Here is a 25,821-nt window from a genome sequence, read left to right as displayed (position 1 = left end):
AAAATAACTTCAGATTCAAATTTATTCAGATATTAAGTTCTTTAGAGGGTCTTTGCTCACCCACCATTTAATAATAATAATAATAATAATAATAATAATAATAATAATAATAATTTATTAGATTTGTATGCCGCCCCTCTCCGAAGACTCGGGGCGGCTCACAACAATGATAAAAACAATATTATAGTGGCACAAATCTAATATTAAAAGAAATAACTAAAACCCTATCATATTAAAACCAGACGACACATACATACCAAACATAAATTATAAGGAGCCTGGGGAAAAGATGTCTCAAATCCCCCATGCCTGGCGGTATAGGTGGGTCTTGAGTAGTTTATGAAAGGCAAGTTGGGTGGGAGCAGTTGTAATCTCCGGGGGGGAGTTGATTCCAGAGGGCAGGGGCCGCCACAGAGAAGGCTCTTCCCCTGGGGCCCGCCAGAAGACATTGTTTAGTTGCCGGGACCCGGAGAAGGCCAACTCTGTGGGACCTTATCGGTCGCTGGGATTCGTGTGGTAGCAGGCGGTTCCGGAGGTACTCTGGAACTTTCTCAGTCCCAACATGAGACTTCAGATTCTTATAAAGAAAAATGCCATTTCCTATAACCATTGTAGTCGCCTTTTGAAGTAAAATATACACATTCGTGTCTATGTATGGAGTTCCTCTTAAAATACCCGGCTTTGAAACTATACAGATCCATACAACAGGAAACCATGCAATGTGATTTCCAGTGAAGCAAATACGCTCGCAATGCTAAACGCAATGTTTTTTCCTCTCAGACATCACATGGGATGCGCTTAATTAATATTAAACTTTCCACATCTGTTTTTTATAAACAATTGCACAAACTGAAACCACTTCTGCTGTTTTCCTCTACTTGCCTGGCATTCACTCCAGAGGACGGGTGCCCACATTGTATGCAGGGGAGTAGAAATATTATTTTGTATATTCTATATAAATATATTGCCCCAAGTATCTGTTAATAGTAAGTTAAATTACTGGCGTGCATCTAGGAAAGGATACTTATTATTTCTTGAACAAGATTCTATTAAAGAGAATAATAAGGTTTGTCCATTGTCTATGTTCTTCCATCCATCAGGAGAGCAGATGTTTTCTTCATTGTCACCTCATCAGCATTTCTGTCAGCTGCCAATGGTGAGACAAAAGACCAAGCCATCCACTAATTCCTCGTTGTTTTGTCTTCTCAAGCAACACTTATGGAACAGATGGACACTCTTTAACCCTCTAAACCAGGGGTAGGCAAAATTGGCTCTTCTATGACTTGTGGACTTGAATCCTGGAATTCCTGAGCCAAACAAGCTAGCTCAGAAATTCTGGGAGTTGAAGTCCACTTGTCATAGAAGAGCCAACTTTGCCTACCCCTGCTCTAGACCAGGGGTCTCCAACCTTGGCAACTTAGAAACATAGAAACATAGAAGACTGACGGCAGAAAAAGACCTCAAGGTCCATCTAGTCTGCCCTTATACTATTTCCTGTATTTTATCTTACAATGGATATATGTTTATCCCAGGCATGTTTAAATTCAGTTACTGTGGATTTACCAACCATGTCTGCTGGAAGTTTGTTCCAAGGATCTACTACTCTTTCAGTGAAATAATATTTTCTCACGTTGCTTTTGATCTTTCCCCCAACTAACTTCAGACTGTGTCTCCTTGTTCTTGTGTTCACTTTCCTATTAAAAACACTTCCCTCCTGAACCTTATTTAACCCTTTAACATATTTAAATGTTTCGATCATGTCCCCCCTTTTCCTTCTGTCCTCCAGACTATACAGATTGAGTTCATGAAGTCTTTCCTGATACGTTTTATGCTTAAGACCTTCCACCATTCTTGTAGCCTGTCTTTGGACCCGTTCAATTTTGTCAATATCTTTTTGTAGGTGAGGTCTCCAGAACTGAACACAGTATTCCAAATGTGGTCTCACCAGCGCTCTATATAAGGAGATCACAATCTGCCTCTTCCTGCTTGTTATACCTCTAGCTATGCAGCCAAGCATCCTACTTGCTTTTCCTACTGCCCACCCATTTTGAGACATCAGAAATCACTACCCCTCAATCCTTCTCTTCTGAAGTTTTTGCTAACACAGAACTGCCAATGCAATACTCAGATTGAAGATTCCTTTTCCCCAAGTGCATTATTTTACATTTGGAAACATTAAACTGCAGTTTCCATTGCTTTGACCATTTATCTAGTAAAGCTAAATCATTTACCATGACTTCAACTCCCAGAATTCCTCAGCCAACTCGGCTGGCTGAGGAATTCTGGGAGTTGAAGTCTACAAGTCTTAAAGTTGCCAAGGTTGGAGACCCCTGGTCTAGACCAGGAGTGTCCCACCATGGCAACTTGAAGACTTGGGGACTTCAACTCCCAGAATTCACCAGTCCACAAGTCTTAAAAGTGTTTAAGGTGGGACAACCCTGCTCTATATCCAACTGTTTAGTTCAGAACAGAAAATGATCAGTCACAGAATTTATATAACCACCTTGGAGAAGGAAGGTGCACAAACATATCAGGATTGCTTCTTTTAGAATAAGAACACAACAAAATAAATAGATATCAATTGGGCTATATTGGGTCACTCATTACTGTACTGCTTTACATATGTGCCACCTATCAGAAACTTTGCTCTAGGTTAAAATAGCAATGTAAATTCCAAGGTAGTTAGCCCCCAGATGTTTGCTGGAAAAGCCAAGACTTTATAACTTTAAAAGAGTTATAAAGGCAGCTACCAAGAAATTTTGTTTCTGAGTTCCCACCTCTTTTATCTTTTAGGAGAGGATTGATTGAAAATAATGTGTTAATACAGAAAGGGGCTGAAGGTATTGCATACTAAAGCTATGATGGCTCAGATCACTCTTCCCCTTCTAATATAGACTAAGTTTTCATTTAGGAAGAACAGAAGCTGGATAAGACTGGGGAGATCAAAATGTAAGTTCATCCTAAGTGATTGATACTCACATATTGATTCTGGGTGAACCTACTTTTTCAGCCAAACCTACTCACAGGGTTGTTGTTTGGTAGGGAATTCTATTTATGTTCCTCTATTTATGTTCTATTTAAGTGTCATCTATGGACACTTAAAGATAACCAAACTATAATGAGTATCATTTTCATCTAATCAGTCTTGGTCCCTACAGAAAGCATTCTCAAGTGGATTATTTAAACTATCATAATCTTTGTTTTATTTCTGCTGAGAATACATACACAGACAGAGTTTATATATGCACCAGAGGAAAAATTGGCAAAGGAAATTTAGGAACGAGGAAAGTAAAATATCTCTATCTCTTCTATTCATCCATCCATCCATCCATCCATCCATCCATCCATCCATCCATGTAATAAAGCATGGCTGTCCGTAACCGAAAACAATATCAAAAAACCCCACCCCAAAACAAACATTGCTACAAAAATAAAATAAAATCTTAAACATACATTATAGAAGTGGAGACGACTAGATGGGCAGTTAGGAAAAATGTGAAATTCAAGGAGCAAATTAAGCAAAAAGGGAAATTAAGAACAGACAGTGGCTTCTTGCCAAGAAGCAAGTAACCACATTAGGGTTTTTTTTTCAAAAGTGATACTGTTACTAACAGAGCCATCACCCTGCCTCCTGCTTGCCAATTCCACCCAGTTGTAACCAAGGCTTGTAATCAGATTCCTTGAACTGTATTAGCATCTTTCTTTTCTCTGATAGAATTGCTCTAACTTTTTAAAATCCAATTTCTGATGTCCAATACAATAGAATAGAATTCACCTCCTAGTTCTGGATTTATTATGCTGCTGGAGTTTGAACATAAAAATTTCCTACGGTCCAAGAAAACAAAATATTTTCGGATGGAGTGATTCATCATGGCATGTAAGTTCTGGGTTTGCTTTGAAGTGGAGCTTTTATTTTAACCAGTCTTAAAATTATAGCTCTCTGTTTTGAAGAGGTACAAAACCAGGGTGGTATTCTAGTATTTTAAATGACAGAAATGTGCAAATAGATAACGATCTGCAGAATAACGGTAGAGTTGGCTGATTGTAAGCGTTCGCTATGATTTTATCATCTCCATATTCATTGGCAACATGTATTTTACAGGTTTTCAGATACGTCATCTATGGACACTTAAAGATAACCACACTATAATGAGTATCATTTTCATCTAATCAGTCTTGGTCCCTACAGAAAACATTCTCAAGTGGATTATTTAAACTATCAGTTTCTATCATAATCTTTGTTTTATTTCTGCTGAGAATACGTACACAGACAGAGTTTATATATGCACCAGAGGAAAAATTGGCAAAGGAAATTTAGGAACGAGCATACTAGATTAAGAATACTTCCCTTTTCTGTCTCTCTCTTTATGTGTTATGCATATGAGCAAAAACACAAGTGTAACAGACTGCTTGGCGTCTTTTTATGTACACTGAGAGCAAATGCACCAAAGACAAATTCCTTGTGTGTCCAACCATACCTGGCCAATAAAGAATTCTACAGTAGTACCTCTAGATACGAGCTGCTCCACATGCGAGTATTCCAAGTTACGAGCCGCGACGCAAGCAAAATTTCTGTTCGACACCCAAGCTCAAATTCGGAATACGAGCTGAGCTTCCACTAGGTGGCGCAAGAATCTCCTTGCTTCCGGTTATTTCGGCGTGAAAAACAAAGTCTAAAGGCATTCGTTCGAGATGTGAGTTGATCGACTTACGAGCTCTGGTCTGGAACGAATTAAACTCGTATGTCGAGGTACCACTGTATTATGTTCCAAAGACATTCATTCTAAAGGCGGAGATAGTTGAATTGATTACTCTAAATCAGTGGTTCTCAATCTTTCTAATGCTGCGACCCCTTAATACAGTTCCTCATGTTGTGGTGACCCCCAACCAAAAGTCTAGCACCAATTCCCCCAACATTTCATTTATTTATTTATTTATTTACTTACTTATTTATTTAGTCCAATACGTAATGCACATTGAAGAGAATAGATATGTAATAATATAAATAAAGAAAAGAATAGAAGAAAAGATATAAAAGTATAGGTGAACATATTTGAAAGGAAGAAAAGATAAATGAGATAAGGAGAAACAATTGGACAGGGGATGGAAGGCACACTGGTGCACGCCCCTTAACATAGCTTTAAGCCCATTGGCAGGAAGATCAGAGGGACAACCCCACTGTAAATGCCTGATTTGTCAATTGTAAAAATGTGTTCCAAGGCAACAGAATAGAAGCTTTAGTTCCTAACACCATGGGAAATTTGTCCTTTCCCATGGGCTTAGGCAACCTCAACCGACCCCCAGATTGAGAACCACTGCTCTAAATGGATTAGAGACCTACATTTGGTGAGTCCAGAGAGACGCTCCTTCTCCACCATGGGCCCTACTCCCAAGATTAGATTAGCTGCATGCTTTTTGATATTTGGAAGCCCCTCAAGATCTGGTTACGCTATCAGGCCTGAGGGTCCTGCGAACCAAAGACATGCTTTGAGGGCTCTACTGTTGGGTTGGTCATTCTTCTCTTATTTGTCTAAGGTTAGTAAAATTTCACATTTAACAGAATAAAGTTCTGTATGCATACAGCACTGTGATGAATTACTTCCTACAGTTTTTAAATCTTCACATTTTTTGCATAATAATATGTATTAGAAAATAAATAGGTTGACTTTAAATTTTCCCATAACATTTTTAAATTGACCATTCCCATAGAATATGAAATATATCCCTATAACATGGAGAATGCATGTATGATCATGATTGTATTTGTGTAAAAAAAAAAAGAGGAAACAGTTTTGTCCAGACAGACCTGGACAATTAACAACCTTCCAAACAGATGCCAATTGATTCAGAACTGGGGAAAGAGCTCCAGTAATACTCTTCTATTAGTTTTTGACTTATCTTCTCATTAAAAAGTTTTAAAGTTTTTAAAGTATAGATTTAGGGTCACATCTCATTTCTGAACATATTGTATTGGAAGAAAATGTATGGGATGAGAGATCAGGATCAGTGTGGTGATGGCAATAGTGCCCACAAGCAGATTTTTAAAAAAAAATTGATTCTGTGAATCTCTTCTTTAAGTGGCTTTCATATTTTAGGTGTGTTTTTAAAATAACAATATGGTGCCAACTACGATTAGACGAGCTATAAGTTTTCTTGTAGGGATTATCAAACTGTTCTCTTGAAGAATAAATTATCAGCCAAGAATGATTTTCAAAATACACTGACTGTAAATCTAAGTTTTCTATACAAATGACATATTACAACACTCCAGGTTGCAAAGGAGCGGTAAACTATAGTGGTCAACATTATCATACTGTGAAATATTAAGCCATATATGTAGAGCTACTTGATTAACCATATATGGAGATTTGGAGTTTTTTTATTTGTGGGCAAATATTGCTGATTTAAATACAGCTACAGGATTTTATTATACTTTTTAGTTTGATAGTGTGCGATTTATTATGCCTTGCAGCTCAAAAAGGCATTGAATATTGCTTGACTACAGTTCTGATTAATCCCAATGTTTTTGAAGCTGTACCATTCATTGACAACTTGTCTGCAGAAAATGCAGAATGAGCTACATTGGCGACTTTACTGGTTTTTTTGCCAGTTTGGTTCATGCCTCATTTGACACGAAGACTATGAAATTATACCCCAAACCAGCTCTACATTTTCAAAGCCAAGACCTCCAAATTAGCACATTTTGTGTGCAGTTTGTGAAGATGCCAGTGGTTGAAGTATTCTCTTTCTGCAGCCTTTAATTCTAACTCAGCCCTTTAGACCACCTCTTTGAAGACAAGGCAGACATATGGTGAGGAGTACGTTGAACACATATTCGCTTCGAAAAATTTATTTAGGCATGTAAACGTATAGAACAGGAAGCACAAATATCCTCTGTCAAGATCTTCCATTTTGAATGAAAGGATGAGCAAATGATTTTGTTTTGGCCTGCAAAATTTTCATGATATTTGCTAGATAAGATTATTATTATTTTCAGAATTAAGGCAAATATCCAAGATATTTTAAAATTGTAAATTGGGACTCCAGGAAGGACGTCTCCACCTCTGTTTGAGCCTCCCGACCGGCCCAACAGCTCTGCGGCTTTTTGCAAAGCTGACAGCCGGGCGGCGGGGCTTCTCAGCGTCCTCCTGAACCCGAACGCTGAACCCGGACTTTTGCTGAACTTCCGGGTTTGGCATTCGGGAGTACGCCGAGAAGCCCCACGGCTGTTTCAAAAGGCGACAGCCAGGCGGCGGGGCTGCTCGGCAGCCTCCTGAACGCCGAACTCGGAAGTTCGGCAAAAGTTCGGGTTTGGCGTTCGGGTTCGGGAGGATGCCGAGAAGCCCCCCGGCTGTTTCAAAAGGCGACAGCTGGGCGGCGGGGCTTCTCGGCGGCCACTCAAACCCGAACTTTTGCTGAACTTCGGCGTTTGGGCGACAGGTTCGTAAGACGGAAAAAGTTCGGAAGAAGAGGCAAAAAATTGCCAAACCCTGGGTTCGTATCTCGGAAAGTTCGTATGACGAGGGGTTCGTATCACGAGGTACCACTGTATATCCAATCATATTAGTTTTAAAGATCATCCGTTACAAAATTGGTTTTTTTTAAACACTTCTGTGGATTTCTATTAAGAAGGCTTAATCTTCCTCTGTTTTACAAAATCTGTATCAACTACAGTACCATATTTTTTAAAGAATCTAAGGGAAAATAGATATCAATTAGAAAAAAAATTATAGACTTAATATATGACTTAAAACAGATTGCAAGGTAATTTTGGTATGGCATATGTTGTGTTTTTTGTTACAAATTTGCTCGTTAAAAAAAACAAACTACTGTACTGTATTTTTCGGAGTATAAGACAACATACCTTAGTTTGGGGGGAAGAAAACAAGGAAAAGAAATTCTGCCACTGCCTCCCAGCAAACAGTACAGATGATATACACTGTTTGCTGTGTATTCATGTGCATGTGTGCCTGACCCATAGAAATAGCAAAGAATTGGAGGATGTACATTATGGCAGTATATTAAATACCAGAATGTTTTCTTAAATGTAGTCACACTAACTCCTCCCAATTATTTAAATACAGTAGATCTACTCCAAACATGACTAAGTCAGGGTTTAACTCAGTCGCCTTATCTTAGTCCTAAAAGAGGACACTGGTACCTTTCAGACTATACTTGTACAGATGCTGTCAAAATTGATGTGGCTTTCTGGAAGTATAGATTATTATCTACTATTTAAAAGAAGATACAAAAGCACTGGGCCTCTTCAGATCAAGCACTTATTTTAAAAAGCTTCTTCATTTTATTAAGTTGTCTAGAACAGTGTTTCCCAACCTTGGCAACTTGAAGATATTTGGACTTCAACTCCCAGAATTCACAAGACAGCGAATGCTGGCTGGGGAATTCTGGGAGTTGAAGTCCAGATATCTTCAAGTTGCCAAGGTTGGGAAACACTGGTCTAGAACAGTAATAAATTTCAATTTCCGGTCACAATTCAAAGTGTTGGTTATGACCTTTAAAGCCCTTCATGGCACTGGACCAGAATATCTCCGAGACCGCCTGCTGCCGCACAAATCCCAGCGACCGATTAGGTCCCACAGAGTGGGCCTTCTCCGGGTCCCATCAACTAAACAATGTCGGTTGGCGGGCCCCAGGGGAAGAGCCTTCTCTGTGGCGGCCCCGACCCTCTGGAACCAACTCCCTCCGGAGATTAGAACTGCCCCTACTCTCCTTGCCTTTCGTAAGCTCCTCAAGACCCACCTTTGTCGTCAGGCATGGGGGAACTGAGACATCTCCCCCGGGCATATACAATTTATGAATGGTATGTCTGTATGTATGTTTGTTTAGAAAGTTGGGTTTTTAAAATATTTTTAAACTGTAATTTAGATTTGTTGTAAATTGTTTCACTTTGTTGTGAGCCGCCCCGAGTCTGCGGAGAGGGGCGGCATACAAATCTAAATAATAAATAAATAAATACATAAATAAAGCAGTCTTTAAAAAATAAGTCTAATAATTTGAACATTCTTGTACAAATCTTGACATTTATACTTATTGATTTACCTACTTGCATCCAGTTTCAGCAGTCTGATTAGCATAAGAAAATAAAATTCTGCCTCTGCCTGCCAGGAATTTGCCTCCTTGCAGCTTTAGTTTCACTTTGACTTTCAGCCTGCTTCAGCCTCAATCAGCTGAGGGTAGGGAAGCTGATAATGAGTTGCTTGGTTTAACAGGCTCTGTTCTGTTTGCTCAAGGAGGTAAATTGCTGGAAGGCAGAGGCCAAAGGGTGGGGGTGGCTGGGTGGGGCTATATTCAGTGTATAAGATGCACCCATGTTTTCACACTCTTTGGTGGGGGGTAAAAATGTGCATCTTATACTCTGAAAAATATGGTATATGTGTAAAACAAACTTTGAGATTTCTCTTTCCAGTTTTAACTAGACTACATCTCCAGGATAGAATTGGCAACTACTAAAAAGCTAGTATTTATTGTAATTCTACATTAAATCAATAATGACGAGCCTTAACCCAAGAGATTAATTTTACTTGGAAATTCTGTTAAATAGTGCAGGGTAATATGTAGCACACTAATAATTTATATATGCTAGTAAGTGCTGTGAATATTTATGGGAAAGGGAATGATACCCCGAGGAACAGGTAGTTTTTCTTTAATAAAGAATGTCTCTGGTAAAATTACAGCAAGCCTATGGAAGTCCTAAAGTATTATGACCATTTTAGTTGTGGGTGAAGACATCTGAAGGTGAAATATATGTAATAATACTGATTCTGTCCATGTATTATGTGGTGCCCTTACATAAATATGCACTAGTTTGATGTGGGCTTAAATTTACATGCTTATGTTGCACTTCCTCAAAAAATGCAGCCAAAAATCCAAGGTGATTTGTACTTTTTCCTTTTGATTAAATTGGACCACAAGTAAACATAAGAATTTTTGCAAAAAGTTAAGGAAGCGTGCAGTAACTACAGCTAGTCTGTCTTTCTGTTGCTACATATTGTGCAAAATCCCTTTTGAAAGTCCTCTAAAGGAAATTGTCAGTAATTGAAAAAATGTGATGTAAGGAAAGCTTCCTAGTAATAAACCTTCAGTTGTTGCACAGAGGAAAACAAAACAGGGAAGATAAAAGTCTAGCCCTTTACTATGAGTGATTTTCAAAAGCATCTATTTGCTGTAATGAAATACAGAATCATTTTTTATAATACTGATTCTGTCCATGTATTGTAGTAGCCAGAGGAAGGCTTGGCATTTGGTCGGTTCTCTCAAGGATCCCTGAAGGTCTGTATATAAATTTTCAGACTTTATAAAACAAAGGAAAAAAACCCTGCATTTTGTGAAAGTGTCTATATACCGTAAAAAAAGATCAGGAATGTTGTGGTTAGCTCTGGCCCTGCTCCTGCCCCAAGGACTGTGGATGTGGGGGAGACATCCACATGCTGCAGGCCTGTTTTGCCCCCAGTGGAATCTGATGATGAAGGCTCCTCTGACCAAGAAGACATGAGTGACAGGGAGGACGAGAGTGTGGCAGACAGCTCAGAAGGAGATCAATTATCTAGCTCCTCCTTGGATTCGGAACACGATGCATAGGCAACAACAACTGAAAGATTATTATCAAAGAAAATGAGGCCACCTGTGGTTGGGTGGGGCTGTGGTAATTAGTGAAGCTGCTATAAATAGCAGCCTGTGGATTTGGCCATTGTGGAGGATTATCTGATTGTGGTGTTTCGTGACTGCTTTGCTGACTTTGATCTTTGTGTGCTGATTTCCCCCCGCTTTGAAACTAACCCAGCGCAAAGTGTGTTTCACTTTGTGAAAGAAGGAGGACTGTGAATTGCCTCACAGCTGCAAGCTAAGTATCACAGAACTGATAAGGGACTTGTACAAATTACCAATTTGTTTGGAGACAAGTGCTCTTTGCTATACAAAAAGAGTGCTCTGTTTATTTGCATTTTTGGTATAAAGAACATTGTTTTGAATTTTCAAATGTGTGTGTGTCTGAAATTGTATCTGTGCATTTTTGGGAGGATTCTAACAGAGAGCTCAACAGAACAAGGAATAAGTAATATAATCTTCTACATTTGCAACGTTTTACTATAAGGTTCTCTAAAAGAGTTAGAAACAATTCTGGCAATTTTAATTTATGTATTTAAAACCACTGTAATTCACCTCTCTTAAAAAATCTCGTAGTAGCTAAAGATGCTAGAACCAATTAAAGGTTCTCAAACAAGACATTTTTTAAAAAAATTGAAAAACTGTATTGGAAGCATTATTAGAAGAACATATTGGGAATGACTCAAAAAATTCATGCTCATGTAATATTTATGAAAATAAATGGGTTTCTGCTGAGACCAAAGGCAGAGGTTAATTAATAAGGGGTTGGCGACACAGATCTATTGATATTTCAAATTAGCTTAACACCATCAATCATGAGTTATGCTGTGTGATCACTCTGCTATTTCACCTGAAATTTAATTTCACAACATACAGACCGTTTTAGCCATAGTTTCAATTGGGATAATATGATCATCTTAGCCCAAGCCAAGTTCAAAAAATGTTAGGGAATGTCTGGTAGCCTGATACTCTGACAAATCAACCATCAATAGAGACACATGGATATTAACAACATCTATAGACTGTGCAAAAGACACTATCATTCAGCCCAAAAAGACCAAAGTACTTCTCCACCAGCAATCAGCAACCCAGATCAGTATATATTAACTCCAAAGTTAACATTAGACCAGCTATCAAGTAAACAAGACTTCAATCAAACAACTGCCAAAGAAGCCAAGAAGCAAACAACCCAATTAAAAAAAATCCCACTCCCATCAACACTGACAAAGTGGAAAAACGAAGACATACCCCAAGATGACTTAATAATAGGAAAAATCAAATACTGTGCAGAAATGACCAAATTAACTATGGAAATTAGAAATAATACTGAGTCCTCATTCAACAACTGCTGGGATCCCTTTTATCGTTGGTTAGAAAAAAAAGAACAACTTGCCTAATAAATGTTAAGAACTGTTATGTATTTAAACGGATACAAATCTGGTATCAAATCTTTCTTTTTTAAATGGACGTATGAGACATCGACATATATGCTAAAATTAGACTGGCTTTCTTAAAACCTCTTTATCTTGATTTATTCAACACTTTCTCTTATTTATCTACAATCTTAAAATATTAGTTATAAGGAAATGAGCTACTGAAAAATATACCTAGTTCACAATTTCAATACAGATCTACCCTACACCCGCCCACCCTTTCCTTTCTTTCCTTCTTTTCTCTCTATCTGTCGAGTTTTTTGGTTATTTGATTCTGTCTATTGTCAAATGCATATTGTTTAGACTATAATTCGATCTGACTATTGTTTTAATCTCCAACTACCCATTTCACCTATTTTGACATGTCTATATTGTTAATTGTAATTAAATGTATTTATTGTATCTTTGTAAATAAAAACTTTTTAAAATTAAAAAAAAGTAAAACAAAAAAACAAAAAACACTGACAGGCAAGCCACTAGGACAGTGATGGTGAATCTTTTTTTCCTTGGGTGCTGAAAATACGTGCCCATGCGCTACTGCACCTGTGGGCATCTCCTGCTCCCCACCTTGCATGCGTGCCCAACCACCCCACTGCCCCCCCCCCGTGCATGAAGCCCCCTGCTCCTGTTTCCTGAATCCCAGTTAGCCCGGTAGGCTTGTTTTTCACCTTCCCCAGGCACCAGAGTTTTTCTTGGAGCCTGGGGAGGGCAAAAATGGCCTCCCCTGCCACCCTGGAGGTGCTCTGGAGGCCAAAAACACCCTCCCAGAACCTCAGTGCAAGCCAGAAATCAGCTGGAGCTAAACTAGGGCAATGGCTTGCGTGCTGGCAGATATGGTTCTGTATGCCACCTGTGGCACGCATGCCATAGATTCACAATCCCGACACTAGAATATAAACTGACATCAAATTGTACTCCTTAGAAGCACTGATATTACCTAATTTGGGTAATATGTAAGAAAACAAGCAACAAGAGCGCATCAAGAGCCCCTCATTTCAAGCCTGCATTTACAAATATTCTCCTTTATCAATATCACCTGAGATTGGGAGCAATATTGTGTTTATGCTCCAGGAACTGGAATATTGTTGCTTCTCAATGTAGGAATGCAGTTTGGTGGTCTATGTGGCTACAACCACAAACGCTATTCTCTCCTGCAACCAGGCACAGCTCCCAGGCTTGTTCCAAACACACATAAAAAACTCCACAGAATTCCATGTTTTGGATGATAGATACAACAAACCACAGCACAACCGGTTGTAGTTCATTAGCTAAATGCTAGAGCAACTAGTGGGTCAGATTACAGCAACCAGCAGTGGCAAACCTTCATCCTGGCACTTTATTATTTATTTATTAATCAGATTTGTATGCCGCCCCTCTCCGCAGACTCGGGGCAGCTCACTTAAAGTTCACACATAACCTAAATGGAAAGCTGGCCTACAGTGGAATGTTCTTCTGATCTACGGTCTTTGGATCGTACAGGAGGGATTACTCTATATTCTTTGGAAAGTTACTGAAGAGTTCAAAGTCAAACGCCTTGGCTCTGAACATGCATCCGTTGTGTTTTATACTTTTTTGCTAGCATTAGCCAGGCAACTACTGTATTAAGAAACCAACAAAAATATCTAACAGACACACAGGGGCAGGGCTGCATAGTAATTTAAATTCAAAGGGAAGGCAGTTGTTGGAGGCCAGAAGATGTAGCTGCTTTCAGATGATCCTGACAAGAGCTATGGGCACACCCACAGATACTCTGAATCACAGTTTTACAGTCTTCAAATCAGGTTCTTGGCACTACCTTATTATTTAGTTACTTGATGTTTATTTTCTATTGCAGTCAAGTAACACCTATCCAAAGCTCTCTTTTTTTCCTCTTGCAAAAATTACCACGAGGAATCGAACTTCTGCTCATCCAGAAAGCATCTCGGAGACTTCTTAACAACAGCAGCAAATGTAGCGTTCCAAAAAGCACATGAGATTTTACTCCCTACGCTACATTTCTATAAGCATTTTATAATCTAATAATGCCAGAGGAAAAATGACTCCAAAGTTGTGTATAGCCGACTGGAATTCAGACATCTGTTCTGATTAAAAAGCTTCCTGAGTGGGGTCTTCCATCCCACTATAAATATTTAGCTTTTAACTCAATTAAAACAATATAAGACAGGTTTTCTTCTCCACAACCTGCAACTGGAATTGATGTGCTAGCTTTTTCTGGGGTTGCCTTAGAATGAGAACCAAATTTTTACAGCACCATCTTACTGTTCATAACACCCACTCTGTAAACAAACTCAGGAAGAGTGGCAGTGGTAAGAAGACTCTGAAAACAGAATGGAAACAAAGAGTACAGTAGTAGCAAAATCTTAAGAAGTGAACAGCAGAAAGAATCTCATTTTCCAACATCATTAACATATTGAGCAATCTTTCAGCTGTGGCGAGGGGGGCGTTTGCCCAGGTTCGCCTGGTGCAACAGTTGCGGCCCTATTTGGACTGGGACTCACTGCTCACAGCCAGTCATGCCCTCATCACCTCAAGGTTCGACTACTGTAATGCTCTCTACATGGGGCTGCCTTTGAAAAGTGTTCGGAAACTTCAGATCGTGCAGAATGCAGCTGCGAGAGCAATCATGGGCTTACCTAGGTATGCCCATGTTTCACCAACACTCCGCAGTCTGCATTGGTTGCCGATCAATTTCCGGTCACAATTCAAAGTGTTGGTTATGATCTTTAAAGCCCTTCATGGCACCGGACCAGATTATCGCAGGGACCGCCTTCTGCCACACGAATCCCAGCGGCCGGTTAGGTCCCACAGAGTGGGTCTTCTCCGGGTCCCGTCAACTAAACAATGCCGCTTGGCGGGACCCAGGAGAAGAGCCATCTCTGTGGCGGCCCCGGCCCTCTGGAACCAACTCCCCCCAGAGATTAGAATTGCCCCCACCCTCCTTGCCTTTCGTAAGCTACTTAAAACCCACCTCTGCCGCCAGGCATGGGGGAATTAAGACTTTCCCCCCCCCAGGCCGTTACAACTGTATACATGGTATGTTTGTATGTATGTTTGGTTTTTATATATTAAGGGGTTTTAATTTGCTTTTAGTATTGGATTTTATTGTATATTTTAATGATTGTTGTTAGCCGCCCCGAGTTTTCAGAGAGGGGCGGCATATAAATCCAATAAAACTAAACTAAACTAACATCCACCCCCCCCAAAGGATCATTCTCAGGGATCTTGGAATTCAAAACATAATGAGATACACTCATGGCAAAAGAAATACCCTGTTTCCCCGAAAATAAGACGTACTCCGAAAGTAAGGAATGTCAGAGGTTTTGCAGAATTTGCTAATGTAAGGCACCCCCCGAAAATAAGGCGTAGTCAAGTTTACATACAGTATGGTGGAAAAACATACGGTACCATTCAAAGCTGTTCATAGCGGTAACGTAATAATATGGCGTTCCCTGCTGGCCCCTTCCATCGCTTTGTACCGTCCAGTACAGCAGACACAGTCTGCTGCTGTCTCACCACCATTACAGTCTCCACTACAGTGCGTAGACTGTAGTTCCTCTGGTGGCCGGAAGCTGCAATAGCGGGAGTATAATGTTGTACCATATAAGTGCCGTCGTTTGTGTGTGGGGGTGCCATACTGATAGGTACCGTACCGTAATCAGTGTACCGTACGGTACACTTTCTTTGGGGGTGTCAGCTTTTCTGCCTGTGAATTTGTCTTATTTGAGAAATATAAGGCACCCCCCGAAAATAAGACGTAGCACAACTTTTGGAGCAAAAATTAATATAAGACAGTGTCTTATTTTCGGGGAAACACGGGTATCTCTATAACATAACTACTAGTTGCATTTTTCAGAATTTGTTTTTCATCAACCACTTAGAACAAACAACAAATTAAATGGGGAATATAAAGTCTGTGGAATATTGAAACAAGCTTCAACTGATCTCAGATGCTGAGAAAATTATGGACAATTCGAAGTAGCAATTTCTCTTTAAAGCATTTGAAGATGTGGTTCAATGATTTGATTAAACCCTGTGAAATTCAGAAAGGGACAAGACAAGTTTTTTTTTTGTTAATTTGTTTTGGTTCTTGAAATTTTGCATAGAAATTAAACAAGATGAGAAGATAGTGGATCTAAATATTAAAAATTAAAATTTGAAATTCAGAGTTGATGATTTGAATTTGATTTTACAAGACCCTCTGAAAGGGATTGAATTTTTTGATTAAAAAATTGAAAGATTTTATGCACTAACAAGTTTTAAGATTAATAAACTAAAAGCAGATGTTAGCAAAAATGATTACAAGATCAAGACAATCTGGTAAAAAAGTTTTAAAGTAAAAAAAGTTAAATATTTGGGTGTTATTTGACTAATTTGAATTGTATATCGTTTTAAAATAACCATGTTAAGATATGGTATGAAGTTAAAAAAGATACATTGAGATGGGGAATTTGCAATTATCACTAAGATTTTTTAAAAAATCCCATTCTATCTTCTCCCCATATTATTTAATATCTATGTAAAACTAATGGAGTTTGACTTAAGGCTAGTCTTAACAGCCTTAAGACTGACTCAGAGTATTAGGAGCAATATGCTGATACTGTAAATAACTCAACAGAATGCTGTAAATCATTGTAGAGAAATACACAAGTCTCCGTACTATGATACCCAACTCTATTGTTCATTACCCGCTAATTTGAAGGATGTGAACAGCATTCTTGAATAATGCATTAAGTTTAAAAATAATCTGTATGAGTGTGAACATGCAGAAATTAAATCCAGGCAAGAGAGTTGCCATTGGTAAATAGGAGTCTGGACAATGATATTTGAATGAACTAAAGATTAAGACTATTAGAAGTAAAAGGAAATAATATGAAGTTGGTTTATTTGGTTAAAGTTAAAATAAGATATCTTTACTTCTGGAGAACCTTAGTGGATCTTCTGCTGACCCAAGGATTAAAAAGAAAATGATTTATGGATTTGTTTATAGATGACATTTGGGATATGGGATGAAGAAGTTAATCTTTGTAACCTTAAAGGTAGTGAAGAGTTGCTAAATTATACTTATGATGAAAGTCACTTCTTTATACATTTATTTTCTTTTTCATTGTATTCCTACTTTTTCTTCTCTCTTTTTATTCTTTCCATTCCTTTTCATTTACTATTATTTTTCCCATTAAAACAGTGTTTGCACACCCACCAATAAACTATTGTATTTTCAAATTTCAGACAAGGACTCATTCAAATAACACTATCTATGTATAAGAATACATGTGGTGTCAAGACCGAAAAAAACCCCCTTTTATTAGAATATCCTCTATTTTTATATATAACTCCATTTATAAAAAGTTGTCATTACTATGACAATATTAAAACATTCAAGGATGGATTCGGGATATTACTACAATCACACTAAAATTAAAACCAGAGACGTTTCTTTTGGGCATAATAGATCAAAAACTTAAAAAAAGATTATTTCTATCTGATTCAGCATATAATCACAGCCACAAGAATTACAATAGCACAGAACTGAAAAAAGAGGATACACCATCAGAAAGAGAAATCATTAAGAAAATATATGATTGTGCAGAAATGGACAGACTTACCCAAAAACAAAGAAGATTCAAAATACTATGAAATTTGGGAATTTTTTTACGAATGGGTAACAAGGAAAAAAATAATAATTTAAAACTAAAACAAGATGATACATGGAAATAACATTGATAGTGAGCAAACACCAGATTCTGAAAATCTTCAATTGATTTGGTATCAAACTCAATCCAAACTGACCTTAGATAAAGTGTATGTCAGAATAAAATCTGTTAAAACCGCGGCCGCCATATGCCGCATACCAACAATTAAAGAAATTTTGAACTGTCACGAAACAGTTCAAGGAGAGGGAGTATGGGTGAAGGAAGGGCAAGAATGTACAAAACATTTAGACAGAAAGTTTAGAATTTATGCTTAATTATTGATATAATAACCTCTTTATTTTGAAATGACATGGAATATCTGTACAAAATAATTAAGAAGATAAGTACGATTGTCGAAATAGTGATGTAAAATAAGATATGTTTGCTCTTCCTTTTTTATCTTTGTAATATAATAAAAACTATTTAAAAAAAAAAAACATTACTTAAACATCTGTTGCCATTACTATTGACAACAGATATTTAAGTAATTTTTGTACCAATAATGTGAACAGGAGTTAACCCATCATCCTTAAAGGAGAAGTGAGAATGAAATATTAATGGAAACAAAGACATACTTCATCTCTAGCACCTCCTCCAAATGCTTCCTCCGTTCAGCCCGCAAGTTGGTTAAATGGGTTTCTTTCTCAGCCAGAGACTGCTGAGTAGAGGACAGCTTTGCTTTCATAGATTCCAGTTCTTGTTTTACTTTCTCCATAGCCATCATCAACTCTTCTACCTAAGGAATTTAAGAATGATAAAGAGGAAGAAGAGAGAAAGTATGTGATTATGAAACAGTATTTGCCATTCACCAGAGTTATAGCGTGATGGAACAAAAATATTGCAAATGGTCAATTTACCCCTGTTGAAATAACACGGTTAGTTTAAAATAACATATATTGATACTATTATAAATTACAGGCAGCACTTCTTTATTACACATGTGTCTATTCACTGTTGGGTTTTAATTTATAATAATTGATAATAAATCTTTTATGCCCTATCTTCATTAAAATGTAGAGAAAGGTTACATTACAAAAAATTACAAAGCCAATGTTCCTAATTTCAGCATCTCAACAAAACTGCACTAGCACATTTTCAAATATATTAAAATAATTATCCTATGCATATTCAGAATTTTTGAACAGAATTTTCTCGCTCAGAGCAAAGATTTAGTTTATATGAAATGACGGTTGTTCTGTAACTAATTGAAGTTTTGTGTTGATGCTGGAATTCTATTCCATTTTGCTTATCTCTATGGTTTGATTAAAGGCAGTGGACGGAGCCATTTTATTTATTTATCAGGTCTTGAACCATTTTGCACCTTGGTGGACCATCAGGACAGAGTATCTGATGCAGGTCAAAATAAATTGCAAGGAAGAGTAGATTGCTAAAGGAGAAAAATACCAGCACAAGTTAGTTTGAAGAAATCAGAAACAGGACAAAAAGATCTCTTCTTTATCTAACTAAACCTAAAATCAATAAAAGAAAGATAGATATGGAAGACGTTTTACTCAGAGGCAAACTTATTTGTCAAGCCTCTTCCTGGAGCCTGGATGAATTCAATAGGATAGAACCACTGATACCCCTGGAGTCTTCCTCGTTAATGTCCCAGCGAATCCCAGCGACCGATTAGGTCCCACAGAGTTGGACTTCTCCGGGTCCCGTCGACTAAACAATGTCGTCTGGCGGGTCCCAGGGGAAGAGCCTTCTCTGTGGAGGCCACGAATCTCTGGAACGAGCTCCCTCTGGAGATTAGAACTTCCCCCACCCTCCTTGCCTTTCGTAAACTCCTTAAAACCCACCTCTGCCATCAGGCATGGGGGAATTGAGACCCCCCCCCGGGCCTATACAATTTATGTATGGTATGTTTGTGTGTATGTCTGTTTTAATAATGGGGTTTTTAAATTTTTTAAAAATTTATTAGATTTGTTATGAATTGTTTCATTGTATGCTGTGAGCCGCCCCGAGTTTACGGAGAGGGGTGGCATACAAATCTAATAAAAACAAATAAAATAAATAAATAATGTCACATTGCAGACAGCAACGTGAAACAACAGTTCTGGTGAAATACCATCTCGTATTGCAGGACTGTCAAACTCGATTTCATTGAGGGCCACATCAAGATTTTATTTAATCATGGGGTACCGGGGTGGGCGTGGCCAGCTCAATACTCGTATCGGGGATGCCCGTGGCGGCCTGAAGGCTCTATCAGCAAAAATAGGCTCCCGAGCTCTGTTTTTTGCTGTGACGGCTTCCTGCAACCTCTGGCAGCCAAAATGGAGCTTAGAAGGGCCCTCGTGAGCTCCATTTTTGGCTGTGATGGGCTCCTGCAACCCTCTGCCAGTGAAAATGGAGCTCCAGAAATGGAATTTTTGCTGGCAAAGGCACTGCAGGCCTGTCCTTTGCCGTTTCCAAGGTGGTCACATGGGCCAGATCTAAGCAATTTGCGGTCTGAATCCAGTCCCCCAGGCCTTGATTTTGACACCCCTGTCCTATTGGGAAAGGCAAATATGGGATGGAATGAGAATCAATATTGAAGCACAATCAAGCAACAGCTCTCAATCAGATTTGTTTGTCTATGCCCTCACTTTCCTGGAAAATGAAAGAAAAAGGAAAACCTTCTCAGGTTCATGAAAAACCTCACAAGATTATCACAAGTGGATAGAAAAGGTAAGTCAATTTGATCTGCATTGCCAAATTATATTGCTAGTTGTAAGAATATCATGTCATTAGAGGAATGCATGCTAATTCACTCATTCTTGATACACTCATTCGCTCCAAACTTGACTGTAAAAAATATGATTTCAACAATCGAGTTATCGAAGCGTGGAACTCATTACCAGACTCAATTGTGTCAACCCCTAACCCCCAACATTTCTCCCTTAGACTCTCCACGATTGACCTCTCCAGGTTCCTAAGAGGCCAGTAAGGGGCGTACATAAGTGCACTGGTGTGCCTTTCGTCCCCTGTCCAATTGTCTTTCCTTTCTTTCACCTATCATATATATTCTCTTCCTTTCATATATCCTCTCCTCTAAGTTCACTTTTACCCTTATATATATTACCACATGTCTATTTTCTTCCTATGTATTTGTGTATTGGACAAATGAATAAATAAAATAAATAAATAAATAATTTGTTCGTTTAAAAGATTTGTATGCCACTCCTTTTAAAACACAGCTATGGGTGGCTTACAATACCAGTAAAACGCTCAAACCATACAACAGGGGTCCCCAGATTTGGCAATTTTAAGACTTGTGGACTTCAACTTCCAGAATTCTCCAGCCAACCATGCTTGAAGACCTAAGCCATAGAACATATAACCATAACATGGTTGATTTAAATCCTGCCCCTTCTGGCTTCCTGAAGTCCTGCAAATTTGTTCTAGAGGGATTTCTTTCTAAATAGATTTGAGGGTCAGTATCAGAGAAAGAAAGTATGAGCTCCACCTTCCAGAGATTGGCTCACATAGCAACAAATTTAGTTGAATATTTCTTGCTCTATGACTATATTCTAAGCACAACCCTCCCGGTCAAAATATAGCAATAGACCTGTATTGTAGCTGCCATAGCATAATGTTAGGATAGGATTTGATATCTGGACTTCTAACAACAAATGCCTTATACACTCCGATTCCATTAGCCAGGAACAGGACTGCACGTAGGTCACAAAGTGAGTCTGCATTTATTTATTTATTATTATTTATTATTTGGATTTGTATGCCGCCCCTCTCCGAAGACTCGGGGCGGCTCACAACAAGTGAAACAATCATAATAATCCAATTAATTAAAATATTTAAAGATTTTAAAAAAACCATATACTAACAGACACACACACAAGCATACCATGTATAAATTAAACGTGCGATGTTTAATTTCCCCATGCCTGACGGCAAAGGTGGGTCTTAAGGAGTTTACGGAAGGCAGGAAGAGTAGGGGCAGTTCTAATCTCCGGGGGGGAGTTGGTTCCAGAGAGCCGGTGCCGCCACAGAGAAGGCTCTTCCCCTGGGACCCACCAACCGACATTGTTTAGTTGACGGGACCCGGAGAAGGCCCACTCTGTGGGACCTAATCGGTCGCTGGGATTCGTGCGGCAGGAGGCGGTCTCGGAGATATTCTGGTCCGATGCCATGAAGGGCTTTAAAGGTCATAACCAACACTTTGAATTGTGACCGGAAATTGATCGGCAGCCAATGCAGACTACGGAGTGATGGTGAAACATAGGCATACCTAGGTAAGCCCATGACTGCTCTCGCAGCTGCATTCTGCACGATCTGAAGTTTCCGAACACTTTTCAAAGGTAGCCCCATGTAGAGAGCGTTACAGTAGTCAAACCTCGAGGTGACGAGGTGATGATTTCTGGTAAAATCTGCTTAGGAAGTGACTGGCCATAAAACGATTCAGTGACTCTCCTCGAATAACAAGAATGTGTCAACAGGAAAAGAACTGTGTGATCAAAAGACACCATTTACATTCCCTGGGGTAAACAGGACGAAGACTGCGATAAAAAGACCTTGCTTTGTGGTAAACAGGAGATAGCCATATTAACAACAAAAGGTCCCAGGAAATTGGCCCATGAGAGACATTTGCTTAGTAGAAACTAGTTACGTGCCATATAGAGATGGGAAGGACTCGGAAGTTGTGTCATATCTTAGAGTTACGTTATTGGATGTTTGTATATCACTTGACATGTACGTATAATCTATCCCATTTGCATATGCCCCCCAATAAAAGGAGGTGCACGGCTCAATACTGTGTCATTTCACCCGGAGAGAAATGTGTCCAAGTTTTCTTTCTAGGATTCGCGTTCGTGAGTGACCCCACGTGTCTGGGGTTGCTCTAAGTCCCTTTGAAGACATCGTTCCACTCAGGGACTTAGCAGCACCCTCATTGTATGCCACTTCATAATCTAAGCGGTTTATAGAGTCAGCATATTACCCCCAACAATATGGATTCTCATTTTACCCAATTTGGAAGGAGGAAAGACCGAGTCAACTTTGAGCCATTCAGAATGGAATTGTAATCATATTAGAACTAAAAATGCAATTCAGCCAAGTCAACTCTCTCTTCTTTAAAATGATTGGTGAACATATTTTCCTATAAAATTGCTAACAGTTCTATGAGTGACTAAGATTTACAAACCTCAAAACCCAATGCTAAGTACTTGTTTTCTCTTCTGGCCATCACCCAAACTTTAACATATACCAGTAGTAGACAAGCCTCAATTTGAGATTATGGCAATTATTCAACAATAAGAAGCAGAGCATATTGAAATATTATCTCTCAGATGATAAAGCATTTAACAGCAGAAGTAGTAGATGTTTATGCATTAGTTTAAAAAGGAAAACCACAGATACCGGGGCATTCAACAGACCCTGCAAAATACATTAATTTATAAGGCACCAAGTTACCAACACTTCGTGGAAGCAATGTAGAAATGAGATACTTTTAGCACAACTGACAAAGAAACTCCAAAACACTCTCTTCCATATGCTTAATATTATATAACATCTAATACAATTCCTTCAGAGTAATAAGTGAGTCTGGATATATTTAAAAATTCATGCTTCTTGATTTAAGATCCAAGTGTTGAAACTCTTTTTAATAGAAATGGACTACTAAAGACACAGAACTTGAGAATATTCTGAAACATGGTTTAATCAAATTGTATTCCTTCAGATCTACATAAAATATACTGTTACATGTTTAAGTTGTAATTTTTATTTGACTTTGACTTATAGCTATATCAGTTATGTGTTTCGTCAGTAATGCCAGTTATGCGTTTTAAGGTCAACCATTACCAGCTTCCAGATATGCAGTAGAAGTCACATGGACAGAACTAACAATGCGGGGCGGCATACAAATGTAATAAATAAAATAAAATAAATAGAGTGGTACCTCTACTTACGAACTTAATTCGTTCCGTGACCAGGTTTTTAAGTAGAAAAATCTATGAGAAGCAATTTTTCCCTTAGGAATCAATGTAAAAGCAAATAATGTGTGTGACTGGGGAAACCGCAGGGAAAGTGGAGGCCCTGTTTCCTCCCAGGAGATTCCTAGAGAGGCCCCACGGAGGCTTCTCCCTGCCTTTTCCGGCCCTGTTTCCTCCCAGGAGATTCCTAGAGAGGCCCCACGGAGGCTTCTCCTACTTTTTCCGGTTACAGTTTCAGAGGCTCGGGTTTGTAAGTGGAAAATGGTTCTTGAGAAGAGGCAAAAAAGTCTTGAACATCTTGAACATGTAAAAAAGTTTGTAAGTAGAGGCATTCTTAGGTAGAATGTACATAAATATCCAACATTTTAGGACTCCTATGAAAAACAAACAAACATGCTAATCTAATGTACAAATATCTGGAGAAGTTGAAGAAAGCTTTTTATTATGAAAATATTTTTGAGAGTGGAAGATGATCCTCATTTTCAATGTACATTTCATTGTTTGGAAACAGATTGTTTGACTTGGCTACTGAAACTAATCTTTGGGGCTTACAGACTAAATGTGATATGTACTGCAACCTCAACAGATACATTTCCTAACTTCTTACAGTTTTATTTAAGAAGAGACATGCTATAATGGGCTTGGGAGACAGGAAGAAGAGCCGCAGCCAAGTATGACAAGAGATAGCTCAGCTTATAGAAGGAATGGTGGTGAAGAAAGCATCTCAGAAGAGACCTTCCCTAGTTCTCTGATAAGGAAAGGAAAGACAGGGAAGTGCTTTCAGACTTCCAAGATTGCTGTATTTTTCGGAGTAAAAGACGCACCTTAGTTTTAGGGGACGAAAGTTTGTTGGAATATGTAGAAGAAGAAGAAGAAGAGGAAGAAGAGGAAGAAGAGGAAGAAGAGGAGGAGGAGGCGGAGGAGGAGGAGGAAGAAAGCTCTAGACCAGGGGCCTCTAACCTTGGCAACTTTAGGACTGGTGGACTGCAATTCCCAGAATTGTGCTGGCTGAGAAAATTTGGGGGGGGGGGGGAGAGAAATCTGCCTACCAGGTATTTATCTGGCTAGTCCTTAATATGGTCATCTACAGCACATTAGTTTGCTGGTTTTGAGTGCAGGTGCTTGCTTTTTATCCCCTAGGTGGGGATAAAAAAAACAGTTTCTAAAACACTTAACTTCTCTTTCTCTTCAGAGAGAGAAACAATGAGAAAAGCAGGCAAAGGGAAGATCGCTTCACTTGTTTACACCTCGTTATGGGTGAAAAAAAGGCAGAATTTCGCTTGCTAGCAAAGGACAGAAGATGGCTTCACTGTTAGCACACACTTTGTTAGGGCTGAAAAAAGGCTCAGCAGATTGTCGGAGGGAGCAGCAATGAAAAAAGCAGGCAAAGGGAAGACTGCTTAGCTAGCAAGCCTGGAAGATCACTCACTGTTAGCACCTCTGTTAGCACTTAGTTAGGGTGGGAAAAAAGTTTCGAAAAGCTACATTCAGAGTATAAGACGCACCCAAATTTTCAGCCTCTTTTAGAGGGGAAAAAGGTGAGTCTTATACTCCAAAAATACGGTATATTATAGTAATATTACAATAAAGGTGTTCTGTCAGGCTCTCTGGTAGACTCCTCCCAAAAATTCACAGGTACAAATTTCAGACACACACACGTTGGAAAATTCAAAACAATGTTCTTTATAATGAAAATTCACTTAAACCAAGCCCTCTTTTTGTATAGCAGAGAGCACTCGTCTCCAAACAAACTGGTAATTGGTAAAAGTCCCTTATCAGTTCTGTGATACTTAGCTTGCAGCTGTGAGGCAATTCACAGTCCTTCTTCTTTCACAAAGTGAAACACACTTTGCTCTGGTTTAGTTTCAAAGTGGGGGAAAATCATCACACAAAAGGTCAAACGCAGCAAAGCAGGCACGAAACACAACGATCAGATAATCCTCCTCAATGGCCAAACCCACAGGCTGCTATTTAAAGCAGCCTCACTAATTACCACAGCCCCACCCAGCCACAGGTGGCCTCATTTTCTTTGATAATAATCTTTCAGTTGTTGCTGCCTATGCATCGCTCTCCGCATGCGTGGCTGTATCATTAACTCTTGTTCTGAATCCAAGGAGGAACTAGATAATTAATCTCCTTCTGAGC

The 25,821-nt window shown here is 38.8% G+C and overlaps 1 protein-coding gene across 7 annotated transcripts in view; it reads right to left on the bottom strand.

Moving 5' to 3' along the window:
- The window catches only part of ERC1 (ELKS/RAB6-interacting/CAST family member 1), a 213,730-nt gene that overhangs the window by 66,426 nt on the left and 121,483 nt on the right, over positions 1–25,821 (bottom strand). For all 7 annotated transcript variants that reach the window (XR_011559525.1, XR_011559527.1, XR_011559526.1 and 4 more), the window contains one exon: positions 18,322–18,482. Coding sequence is in view for 3 of the 7 variants with exons in the window: in XM_070756464.1 (XP_070612565.1) it covers positions 18,322–18,482 (161 nt within the window). In the remaining 4 variants the exon portion in view is untranslated. The remainder of the gene's footprint in view (positions 1–18,321; positions 18,483–25,821) is intronic.

Source organism: Erythrolamprus reginae, chromosome 6, assembly GCF_031021105.1.
Source record: "Erythrolamprus reginae isolate rEryReg1 chromosome 6, rEryReg1.hap1, whole genome shotgun sequence".
NCBI classification, from domain to species: domain Eukaryota; kingdom Metazoa; phylum Chordata; class Lepidosauria; order Squamata; family Dipsadidae; genus Erythrolamprus; species Erythrolamprus reginae.
Note: the sequence above shows the minus strand (reverse complement) of the source record. Positions and strands in the feature narration are given on the sequence as shown.